The sequence below is a fragment of the Olea europaea genome, chromosome 7 (genome assembly GCF_002742605.1).
Source record: "Olea europaea var. sylvestris chromosome 7, O_europaea_v1, whole genome shotgun sequence".
Lineage (NCBI taxonomy): Eukaryota > Viridiplantae > Streptophyta > Magnoliopsida > Lamiales > Oleaceae > Olea > Olea europaea.
Genome location: NC_036243.1, coordinates 22,884,161 through 22,897,317, shown reverse-complemented (window position 1 = coordinate 22,897,317; position 13,157 = coordinate 22,884,161). Strand labels below are relative to the sequence as shown.

The window sequence follows — 13,157 nt, the reverse complement described above, 5'->3', positions numbered from 1 at the left end:
GGGGACCAACATGAAATTTTCCAAATTACATTTGGAATATTTAACATTCAAAAGTTTGGGGACTAACATGCAATTTTTCTAGGGACCAGCATGAACTTTTTTTTAAAAAATTGGAATTTGGAATTCTCATCCTCTACTACAGTTTTAGTTTCAGTATATATATATATTTTTTTGTGTTACTGTTCATCGTCCTCAAAAAAAAATAGTTTTTTTTAGATTTCTAGTGAAATTTCGGAGGGCCATAACTTCCTCAATTCAAGGCCAAATTTTATGTTCTTTATATCTTGAAAAGGTTTCAAGAAGATCTATCCAACCATATAAAATAGGTAACGTGAAACTTAACGTGCAAGAAATTATCATGTGACGAAGTTTTGATTTTCTCATCTAGGGTTCGATATTTCTCCCAAAATACAAATCCAAATGAAGTGAAATTTTCCAGATATGTTCTCCATAACATCATGAACATATAGTATAAATTTCATGAATTTATGTGAAGTATATCAAAATTCGCCATTAACGACATTCAAGGTTTCAAAGGAAACGGGAATTCATGCATTTCATTCATTCTAAAACATTTACAGCATGTATTTAAGCAGGAAAACAACCTACTTAGGCTCTGATACTAATGTAAAATATGCTTTCATGCTTTTAACCGAATTTAAGCTGTGACACTTACTTGAAAATCTCAAAAACGAGGTTAAATTACTTGCCTATTGATTGCTTGCCTCCAACACCGCCTTGTACCCTCTTCTTGGTCAAGACTCGATCACCAAGGAAGAAGTTTGTTGTTTACAATCCAAGAATCTAATTAGAGATATAATTTTCCCAAAAATCAAGCCTCCACCCCATCCAATTTTTACACCTTGAAAGAACCCGAATTTTGAATATCCTTTTTGTTTTTACTTTTTTGAATAATGAAGAATGGAAGTTGATGATGGGAGTTAGGGGTGGTAGGGAGGTTAACTTTCAAATTCAACTTTCAACCCCTCCCCCCAAAATTCACTTCCATGCAAATCGGGTCGGGTCGGGTCAAGCCACATGGACGACTCGTTTTCTTCCAACACCTAATAATATGCTTTGGGCCACAAACGTGCCAATATTGGGGGTGGGTTAATTTGGTTGGGCTAACACTTCACTTTTTAATCCAAACAGTCAAATATTCTCATTGATAATTTTCAAATTATATCATTAAGGGAAAAAATCACATCTAAGCTATTTAGTACGCAACAAAGCCATTTTCAAAGATTAAGTTTTAAAATTCAAAACTCGGGTTTCAGTTTTAATTTTGAATAATAATATTTATCAAATTAAATTATCTACACACACCTACCCCCAACAAACAATCGCCCAACCCTATTGTCGGTATCCACATATTGTCGGCATTCACTTGACGACATCCACCCCGTTGGCTAGTTCTTCAAGGCAAATGAACATTGTTGACGATGAATCATCTTCTTTATTCATCACTTAATGGTATAATTCAAATTGAAAATTGAAAATTGAAAAACAACTCCTTATACATGAAATCTGGTTATTTGAATTTTTTACCAATTCGAATAACTGAGGTTGGAGAAATTAATAGCATGTGACCATATCTCTTGGATCTATGATATGTGACCTGAGACAGTGGTTTATGACCAAATCCCTTGAATCCATGATTTGTGACCTATGCACTTGACCTGTGACCTAATTCAATGGCCAGTAAATAATGACCAAAGCTCTTGAATTCTAACATGTAACCTATGCACTTTGACATGTGCCTTGTTACATGTGATCATGACCTGATCTAAGGGTAGTGAACAAACCTTTTGGATCTTTGACCTGATCCAATGGCTTGTAACCAAGTTTTTTGAATCTTTGACCTATGATCTATGCGTTTTGACATAACTCATGCACTTTAACAAGTCACATATTTAAGACATTTGGTAATAGAAACTTAATCTGTTGTGACTAACCCCAACCTAGCACCACAACCACTAGTTTTTCTCACTTAAAGAACAGATTATCAATTTCGAGTCTTTCAGTAAACAAAAAAACACAAAATAAGAATATTTTCTCAAACCACCCAAGTCACTGCCACAGCCTAAAACCTACAATTACCACCACTACCGTATATTTACCTCAAATGAACAACCATTATCATACTATATTAAGACCAATTATATGCAGCCACAACAGAAAAAGCAAAGATTAAATTTCAAGTAGAAATCAGAATAGGTAGCGCCACCTCACAGCAGCCAGATCTACAGCCCGAAAGCAATCCTTCATAACTAGGCGTGGGCGTGGGTTGAGTTGGGTTGGGTCGGTTTTTTCCCCAATCCAAACCTAACCCAACCCAACCCAATCAAGTATTGTTCGGGTTCGGTTGGTTTGGTTTGGGACAACTTGCCAATAAAGCTTAAACAAGTGCATTCGTAAATAAATAAGAAAGCTTTAACTTGTCAGATTGGCAAGAACTTGTCCATTTTTTACAATAAGGTACAAGGATTTGGCCAAAGACACTAGAAGACAGAATTAGGCATAACTAGGAGAAACAAGAGGTAACCAATTAGAAGTTGTTCATTGATGCACTGTGGTTTGGTGGCAAGATAAACTGACTTAAGTTATCAGGAAGACACACTTAACAACGAAAATGTATAGTACCAATTAATCAAAACCAAAGCCTCATCAATCTCACTCAATCTTTCAACAAGAAACAGGATACTACACTAATTATCCATAAAAGAACAAGCAAAAAAAGCACAAATAACAGCACTTAATGGAATTTGATTTGTCCTTCCATTAATCAAAATCAAACTGCTAGAAATAAGATTAACAAAATGGACTGAACATGGGCTAAATAAGGAATTAAAACATGGGCTAAATAAGAAATATAATTACTAATCCATGATTAAATTCATAATCCATCTCAGATAGACGAGCCATTGAAGAAGATGAACAAACCCAATATTATCTTTCAAATGCAACAACAAAATTCAAAATATATAATTAAGTGAATATTAAAAAAAAACTAAGAAATACACGACTGACATTACCGAAGAAGCAGCCTTACGCCCTTACCCGACTTCCTTTGTTTGCGAGTTCCTGGCTCAGCCTTGAACCCAAAAATTGAGAATACATTTTCACCAAACAAAGCCAAATAAGAAGATTTCACCACTGAATCATATTACTCTTGAAAGGGTTCAAAAGATGGGAAAAAATTCATCAAATTGTGACTTACAAAACCTGAAAAATGAAGAGTGAAATAATATATCCATCTTGTGGATTTCCTAGAGCTGGATGTCCAGTGACCGGCTTGGGGCAGTCGAAAAAAAAGGATGGTTGTTGTCGACGATTTGAGCGGGAGCAAGAGTGAGGGAACTAGAGATTTTAGGGATTTTTTGTAGTGAGTGAGAACTTACTCATTTAGGGCTTTTTAAGTGGTGTTTCACTATTTTTGTTTTTTTTTTTTTTTTTTTTTTGTGGGGGGGGGGGGGGGGGGGTTTTTTTTTTTCGCCCCCCCCGCCCCGATTAGGTAACCCATGGACCGAGAACCGCAACAAAAAAAAAATCGACCCAATCTAATCGATTTGGGTCAGGTGGTTTAATTGGGTTAGGTTGGATTTTGCCCACTCCTATTCATAAATATGAGCAATCAATCATCGAAAAGCACTGAGTCGACGAACTAGTTGTTGTGCCACTGCACATAGTAGCAATTCGTCGAATCGTAGCACCATCGGTTCTCACACTAATGAAGAGAGACCCAGCGACCGATAAAAAAAAAAAGAATAGGTAGAGAGAGTGTGTGGGGAGTAAGAGATGAGAGAGTTATTTTGTTTGAATAGCTGATTTTTGCTCATTTAAACTCCATACCTAATTTAAGATAGCGATTTTTAGACACATGCTCTCATGTAATTTCAACTATGATTAATTGTACTTCACAAGTAGTAAATATTAGTAATTGTATAATTTTTCTAATAAATCGAGCCAACTAGGTTGGTCCTAATTGATTGTTGGGTTGAAAAAATCAAGGGATAATCAGGCCCAATACGGCTCATTAATTAGTAAATTGATTATACCATTTCACTTTTTAACCGTATAATATATGTTGATGAATACAATTCAATCCCAACCAAACCCTAAATTTGTGATTTTTCTATGCCAATTTTAGGGCGATTTTCACAATTTTGGTTGATTATAGGCGACTATGGATGAAATATTGTTCATATTTGAGATCATAGGTAATGCGAACTCATGTAACAATTGAAATTATGAAATCCACATGAGATTGATTTCAAACCTAAGAAAGCCAAGAAACCAAAGTTTTGAGTTTGACCCACAAATATTGAACAAGCAACCAACAATCGTCGACAATATATTGACCTCTTTATCACTAAAATTAAAAATCTCACCTGAAAAGTTTGAACGCCACAAGAATCAAATCTTAATAAGCTCAAAATTGTTCAATGAAGAATAAAGAATTGAAAGCAAATATTTCTCACAAAATAATGTCTCAATTGATAATAACGAATGTTGTGTTTACAATGAAATAACGAGTCCTTTATATAGGAAACCCGATAAAACCCTAGTCTACACGAAAAAAGAATCATAAAGATTACAAAAAATTAGATTTTTAACTGAAATAAAAGATCCTGTGAAATTTGGAAAAATTCGCATCAATTTTATATTATGCGGTCGCATAGTACTATGGCTTGCGGTCGCATATAACAAAAGCTCAACCTCCGTTTTAGTTCGGTAATAGGATATGCGACCGCATCCATTTTTAAGCTAAGCGATCGCATAGCTTTAATGATGACTCCTCTTTTTTTTCATGTGTAGATTTCGTAACATTTTCGAATTGTACTGATGGACAAAAATTCGACACCTGAACTGAAAGTTATGCACGTTTTCATCCACGTTGCTCCATTTTTTCATATATCTTCTAAAGCTTGAATCCAACGCCAAACTTGATCCCTCCTTCATGTCCAACATGTGAGTTATTGTTTGGCTTATTGCACTCTAGCTCTTAGCCTTTGCATCTCAGACAACTCATTCCATGGTCACCTTGATTCTTCGTAGCTCTTGATCTTGTCTTTGATTCATTTTCAAGTTGAGCTGGATCTTTGGAAGTTTATTGCCTTCCTTGGATCACATCATCCCCCCTCTTTTTGAAAGGATTCGACCTCGAATTTGTACCTGCATCAAACGATGCAACATTAGAATCATCGATGATAAGAATTATAATATGCTTACCTCGAAGACCCAAGTTGTGGCCATTGTTGTCAATCATGGCAATAACATGGAATGGTCTATCTCCTCTAGGGTATAATTTGGACCACCTTTGAGTTCGTATCCGCCTCTTTCGTATGTACACCCAATCAATCACCATCACCTAGATCAAAGAGTACACATCTCGACTTCTTCCTTTTGCAAGTTCGAGATGCTTTAAGAACAATCTCCTATTTTCCACTTAAGCTACCACTTACACCAATAGTTACAGGAATTAAATCCAACAAAGTTTGAGGATTAAAACTAGTCACCATATCAAAATGTGTAGTAGAAATAGTAGAAGATATCGAATTACTTTCCAACATATTCCCTAAATTCTAACCCAAACAGTCAAGGATTTTAGGATTGAAATATAGACACTCATGCCTCAAATCACCAACGGAGCTCCCCAGTTGCCTATCGTGCTTGATTAATTTCTTTCAACATACTAGAATTTCATCACATAACATGTAACCTCTCAATTTAACATTCATATATCGCCCCTTGCAATATACTAAATTGTAATACACTAGTAAGAATTTTCCTATGAATGCAAACAGTAAATGATTATGTAATCCCATGAATATATTAGATAGGTTTGTGAGTTCAAATGACCTAACTAACCACTTATACATTCCACAATTACTCTTGTAATATAGTTTACCAAAAACATATTACTTATGCAAGTCATCAACCATATCATTCAATCTAGGCGTAGTTGTAAGTTTAAAATTACATTCTTTACGTGAAAAACTATTCATACATGCTAGACCATCATCTAACCTATGATGATACCTTACGTTGGTAAGTCATCGCACATCCTCCATGTCCCATCCTTCCTAAGTACTAATAGCGTTGACATTGCACAGGATCTCATGTTTTCTTTCATATCCCCTTTGCCTTTCAACCCCCTGCATATGAACTACTTCTATTGCCTTTGAAAATCCTTCGTCTCCTTAGGGAACACATAGTCAACCTCTTCTAATAAAGAAATATTCAAATTGTGGTGAGGTTGGTTAGTTCCATATATAAATTGATGCACATTGCCCGGATTATGTGGTATCCCAAAAGGCTTGTTCTCATGGACCAAGTTTTCGAAATCCTGCAAGACAAAAATAATCAAACAAGGGACGAGTTTGTTAGTTCTAACTGAACCCTCTCAATTTCACTCTCTTTGTTGTATAAGCTCACTTTTGACTTTTTTTCTCTGAAGACTCTTTCTTTTCTCTCTTGTAGCTCCACTTTTCTTTTAGCCTTTTCTCTATTTTCCTCTTTCTCACAATTAATCACCTCACTATTTTCTCTCTTGTTCTTTCATATGATCAATTTGAAAATTAACCATGTCATGAAGTTTTGATATTTCTAGTTTAAAATCCAAACCAAACAACCTACGTGGTGTACTACTAACATGCTTCACAATAGACATTTTACCTTCTACTGGGTACTTAGCTCCATCACATTCTTTAGTATTTTCTCCAAACTCCCTTTTAAGCCTATCTCTCCTATCCCTATATTAGTAACTAGGCACATATCGCTTCCTTATGATAGCCTTAAACTCATCCCATGTTTTAATAGGCTTCTTGCAATTCCTCCTCCTAGTTGTCACTACTTGATCCCACTAAGTAAAAGCATAGTCGGTGAACTCAAGTACCCCAATCTTTACCTTCTTCTCCTTCGAGTAGTTATGGTAATCAAATATTAGTTCGCTCCTCTTCTCCTACTCCAAGTATGCCTCCAGATCACTGCTTCCTTTAATTGAAAGAATTGTCATTTTGATGTTGCCCATACTCCGTCCACTTCATCTCCAACAAATATCTCTACCCCTCCTTTCATACTTGAGTTCCTGCTTGATGCAGAGTCGTCTCTGTTAGACATTCTAAATCTAAAATAATATTTGTACCACGTATATACGCATCACTCAAATTGGCTTTTCCCTTTATTAGTCTCACCACTCTTGCCCTTTTCCACACAATGATCTCATCTAAGTGCTTCAAAGAACGAGTCAGGACTCAACCAAGTCTTATTCTCGAAGAATTCAAACTAGGATGTGAGTGAGATTTATAACTTTAGAACACTCAAGAAAGAAAGAAAAGAATTGGACACTTTTGAATGGGCATTTTTTTAATTTTAAAAAGTGGTTCTTGAATTTTGGATTGGATAGGACTAAAGTATATATGTATAGAGATATAGACTATTTTTTTTTTCAATCAAAATATATGAAATAAAAAAATTGCTAGTAATTTTCGGATTTTTTTCGATTTTTTTTAGTGAAAAATTCAACTACGAAACTAGCAAAACAAACGAAAATTGATTTGGATATTAATCGAGTACAAAAATAACTTTTGAAATTTTGGTGAAACTTTTATGGATTAAAGACTCAAAAGGTCGACGAACACGAAGAAAAAAGTGAAAGCAAAGACTCCAAAAAAAATGATATAACCTGATTTTTGAAGCCTAAGCTCCGATACCAACTAATTCAACCCACGTAGCAATTGAAGCTACAAAACCCAAATGAGTTTGATTTCAAACCCAAGAAACCAAAGTTTTGAGTTTGACACACAAATATTAAACCAAGCAACCAACAATCACCAATAATATGTTCACCTCTTGATCATAAGACTTGAAAATCTCACCCAAAAAGTTTAAACGACATAAGAATCAAATCTTGATAAGTTTGGAATTGTTCAATGAAGAACAAAGAATTGAAAGCAAATATTGCCTACAAAATAATCTCTCAATTGATAATAATGAATGTTGTATTTACAATGAAATAATGAGTTCTTTATACAGGAAACTCGATAAAACCCGAGTCTACATGAAACAAGGAATCCTAAAGATTATAAAAATTACCAAAATTTAGAGTTTTAACTGAAATATAAGATAGCGTGAAATTTGGAAAAATTCGCGTTAATTTTATACTATGTAGTCCCATAGTACTATGGCTTGTGGTCGCATAGAACAAAAGTTCAACCTCCATTTTGGTTTGGTAATAGAGTATGCGACCGCATCCCTTTTTAAGCTATGCGAGCTTTAATGATGACTCCTCTTTTTTCAGGTGCATAATTTCGTGACGTTTTTGTATCGTATTGATGTCCAAAAATTCGACACCTGAGCTAAAATTTATGCACGTTTTCATCTACGTTACTCATTTTTTTCATATATCTTCAAAAGCTTGAATCCAACTCACCAAACTTGATCCCGCCTTCATGTCCATACGTAAGTTATTATTTGGCTTGTTGCACTCGAGCTGTTGGCCTCCACATCTCAGACAACTCATTCCATGGTTACCTTGATCCTCTGTAGCTTTTGATCTTATCTTTGATTCCTCTTCAAGATGTGCTGGATCTTTTAAGTTTGTTGACTTCCTTGGATCACATCAATGGGACTAATCTAACTTTTAGATCTCAGATGCAATATAGGAGCCGGAAGAGGCAGTAGTGATTCGCTGTGAACAAAGAAGATTCGCTAGGTTGAACATACTCCTAACCTCAATGGTGTCCCTTTCCGTCGAAGAACCTATAGAGGTACAGTGCCACCTCAACTCCGCTTGTAGAAGCGCTACCTTGTGCAGCTTCAAAGTTGTGCACGGAGTGTTACAATTGTGCGAGGTCGAGCCTCCAATGTCACAATGTGATGGTGGTGTTGGGGGAAAGGGTGAATGGTTGTGGCAAAATGGATTTGGGGTGGATGATGGAAAAGTAGTGTGGAAGAGAAATGGGTTATGATATATAAAGACAATGAGTGAAATAATTTAGGGTTTGTAGTGGAGTTTGGGTAGGTAAATCTTCTAATATTATAAATAATTTAATTAATACCTAATTTTTGGTTAAATAAACTGCATATTTGATTTTTGAATTGGAAAACTTAAATGTAACTTTCTCAAAAATCAAGTTATCCCAACCAGTCATAACTGGTGGCCCAATTCGTAGTGGGCCGGGCTAATTTTGTTAAGTGTTTTTAATGGTCCGGGTCGCCCTGGCTCCGACAGCCCACACATTTGACACCGCTTATTCGCATTGAGGCCATTTTCATGAACTATTGAAAGTGGCATTCGAAAGGGCTAGTTTGAGATTTTATCCAAAATCTATGTCATTTTCATTATTAAACTGAATATAAGCGCGAGACTCGAAAATTCTCATAGGTGAATTCCAGAAGTGACAATCACAGTACAATACTGAAATAGCTGTGTTAATGGAGGAGCTGCAGAAGGCATTAAATGATAAAAATTTAACAGTTTCATCTCTCCCAGAGAAGGGTCGTTGCCTTTTTACCACTCGCGACTTATTTCCAGGTTCTTCGAGTTAATTCTATAATTTTTCAACGCTTTCTTGATTCTTCATTAAGTATTTCGAGAAGTATATAAAATTTGATTTCCTTTTGATCGTACAGGGGAAGTGATTTTAAGTGAAGATCCATATGTTTCTGTTCCAAACAAGAATAAAGAATCGCCCAACTCAAAATGCGAGTGGTGTTTTTCATCAAGCAAACTCAAGAAATGCTCCGGCTGCCATGTTGTTTGGTACTGTGGAGGCACTTGCCAGGTGAAATTTTATAATGAATCAGTAAAACAAGCAATGCCTTCGTCGACGTATTCTCCGATTAGGTGAATTCAAGATAGATAATTCATTGAGGCATTTTGTCGAATGACGAGTGGGCGATGCTTACAGTACTTTAACTGCAATTGTTTACTTTTTTGGAAGTTCTTTTGGCTATTTGGTTGTGTCTTCGAGGTAAACCTACAGTAGTTGAGCACTGAATAAGCAAATTCCACAAAAAATAACCACAAACAAACCATTAACGATATCTTGCCTCATTTTTATCTATTTATTATTTATTTATATTTTTTTTGAGCAAAAAATGCACAATCGAACTCTAGTATAAATGCATTGATAAAATTTCGTGAAATTTTCAGCATTGTTTATTCAAAACTCAAAAGCAACCTAAAGAAAAAAAATGGGGAGATAAGTCCTCACGGCATTTTCTGAACATTGAAGGAGTTCTCATGAGCTAGTTATTACTCTATTTCAATGGCATTTCTCTGTTGTTTCAATCCATTTATTGGTGTTTCTTTCTCATAAATTGCATTATGTTCGTTCGGTTCAGAAATTGGATTGGAAATTGCATAGTGTAGAATGTAAAGCCTTGGCAAAAGTAGACAAGAACAGGGTGAAGTCGATCACTCCATCTATACGTTTGATGGTGAAGCTTTATTTACGAAGAAAGTTACAACAACAGAAGGTGATAGTTTATTTCTATTGTAGTTCTAGTTTCAAGCTTCTGGCTTTAGTTCAGAGTCTTTAGGCATCTTATTTTCTCCCGGTATCCTTTACTAGAACAATGGACAAGTCAATGTATAAATATGTTGAAATAAAGAAACTTCTGGAAAAGGAAAAATAGTTGGGTTCCACCTCTGAATAAAGCCTTTATCTTTTATGATAACAAAACTATTGCCCATTTTTTTTGCTGTAAAGCTTTAACTGCTACTTCTATGCTTCATATTTCATATAAGCGCCTTGTGAGATTTTTCCTGATCTTGTTTTCTAAAGTGATTATTTCTAGCACACCAAGACGATTCTAAATTTTTGTGCATCTGGGTGATTTTTTCTTTATAGGGGAGTGCTCAACTGCCTTGGAATAGGCATATATCAAATGTAAGCAGATATACATTATATGCATAATATTGTAAAATGTACGTAAAAGAATAGCTGACTTAAGCCGTAGGCTTGTTTGTTGTAGATTTTTTGGGAATAGATTTTGTGAATTTTTTTATTTTTTTAGAATGTATGGTTAAAAAAAGTAGGGAAAAGTTATGGGCCCACGTGCAAAATTATTTCTTAGAAGAATTTGTTGTTGAAAATGTTTTAAGGAATTTGTACCAATCATAGGCTTAATATATCCAAGAATTGACGTGTCCTAATCTAAAGGCACGTAAAAATAAAGAAGTTCTAGGATCCATAGTTTTAAGAAAAAGGATTAGAATGTATCATGGTGATTGAGTTCGTTCCAAGCTATAGAAGAAATTGATAAATGCACTATAAAAACTGACTGCTTAGCTGTGTGTATGAAAGTGCACAGAGCTCAGGAATTGATTCCTATTTAGAATTATATTTTCGGCGTTCTTTGTTAGTGATATTTCATTATCTTTATATTTTCTTAATAGACGATCTTTTGCTGCTAGATCATCCCAACTACTGCCACAGACAACTACAATTTGATCGAACCCTTGGTGTCTCGTATCCTAATAAACATATGCTGATTTTCCTTTCTTTGATTTTTATATTGGAAATTAATCATTTTGTCCTTAACCAATTTACTTACAAAGATATGCCTGATCTTGAGGAGAAGCAACTGGTATTGTATGCCCAGATAGCTAACCTGGTAGCTTTGATACTTCAGTGGCCTGAGTCAGAGATCGATATTAAAGAGATTGCAGAGAACTTTTCTAAGGTATTCCACAAGAGAAAGGCCAAATACTTGCTTCATACTGCAATATGTGCATAATAAAAGTTCTCCTTAGAGATCAATTAATTTAATTCTACTTTCATGCTCAATTACAAAGGCATATGGTGTCATGAGCAGAAAAAAATTATTTGTTCACGAGATGCTACAATAAGGACAGAAAATTCCCCCTATTGGGTTATACTTATGCTTGAATTGGAAGTTACTAGAACACGAGTTCAGGTCCTGCTTGTTTTACCTTTTAAATGTGGAGGGGGTTTGCAAGTGCGAAATATATGCATAAAGGAATAGATGCTTACACACACACACACACACACACACACACACACACACACATAATCTACTTGGCACGCTTTGGTGCTGTTTCTCTCGGGTGGTATCTACCAGAAGATTCTTGCTGACTCGTCATTGTCTTAATATCCTGCAGCTTTCATGCAATGCACATTCCATTTGTGACAGTGAACTGAGACCCCTTGGAACAGGACTGTATCCGGTCATTTCTATTATAAATCACAGGTAACAATTGTAGATATCCATTATTGTACCTTTCCACATTGTCTCTCCTAATCTATCTCGGTGTTTTAGCTGTTTACCCAATTCTGTTCTAGTATTTGAGGGAAGATTGGCTGTGGTCCGAGCTGTGCAGCATATACCAAAAGGTGCTGAGGTAAGCCTTTGAAAATCCTGGCGATTCAGTTTGGTTAAAAAGACGTGAAATTGAAATTCAGTTTACCAAATTGATAGTTTGTTTCCATCAACACCTTGCACTTTGAGGAAAGTCTTATTTTGTCTTGTCAATGGCTTCCAAAGGTGTCAATCAGTTATGTAGAAACGGCTGGAAGCACTATAACTCGGCAAAAGGCTCTTAGGGAACAGTATTTTTTCTCTTGCACCTGTTCCCGCTGCTTAAAAATGGTAATTTGGTGTTTTCTCCTGTTCTTGGCTATGTTAGCTTTTATAATTGGAGAATGCTCCTTGGTTTTTCTGGTCCCTGAACATAGCAAGTTGCATGGTTAAGGGTCAAGTTGATGATATTGAAGAAAGCGCAATTCTAGAAGGTTATAGATGCAAGGATAGAAGATGCAATGGTTTTCTTCTTCATGACTCTGGTACATCTTCCATAACTGAGAAAGTATCTATCTTTCTTATGTCTTTGGGATTGTTATAACACCAAAATCATTTCATATTTCTCCCTCTTGAATGCAGATAATAAAGGATTCATATGCCAACACTGTGGGCTTCTTAGGAGCAAGGAAGAAATAGAAAATATTGCTATTGAAGTCAGATCAATGTCTGAGAAAGCTTCAATGGCAATCTCATCTGGGAGCATCCTATCAACTTTTGGATTTAAATAAAGTTTAAACTGGAATATGATGGCTATGTTAAAGGAAACGGTATTATTTTGTAGGCTTCTTTAAAGACATTACTTTCTGTTCATGGGAAAGGTCAAA

At 35.5% G+C, this 13,157-nt stretch overlaps 1 protein-coding gene across 4 annotated transcripts in view; it reads left to right on the top strand.

The window, feature by feature from the left end:
* The first annotated feature begins 9,322 nt into the window (after positions 1–9,322).
* The window catches only part of LOC111397472 (histone-lysine N-methyltransferase ASHR1), a 6,324-nt gene continuing 2,489 nt past the window's right edge, over positions 9,323–13,157 (top strand). The window contains exons 1-11 of one of the 4 annotated variants that reach the window (XM_023024418.1): positions 9,323–9,538; positions 9,637–9,788; positions 10,351–10,485; positions 10,860–10,898; positions 11,426–11,480; positions 11,570–11,694; positions 12,134–12,222; positions 12,292–12,373; positions 12,451–12,621; positions 12,725–12,815; positions 12,913–13,032. In XM_023024418.1, the coding sequence (XP_022880186.1) occupies positions 9,439–9,538; positions 9,637–9,788; positions 10,351–10,485; positions 10,860–10,898; positions 11,426–11,480; positions 11,570–11,694; positions 12,134–12,222; positions 12,292–12,373; positions 12,451–12,621; positions 12,725–12,815; positions 12,913–13,032 (1,159 nt within the window). In that variant the 5' untranslated portion in view covers positions 9,323–9,438. The remainder of the gene's footprint in view (positions 9,539–9,636; positions 9,789–10,350; positions 10,486–10,859; positions 10,899–11,425; positions 11,481–11,569; positions 11,695–12,133; positions 12,223–12,291; positions 12,374–12,450; positions 12,622–12,724; positions 12,816–12,912; positions 13,033–13,157) is intronic. The other 3 variants (XM_023024420.1, XM_023024419.1, XM_023024421.1) reach the window with 3 other exon arrangements.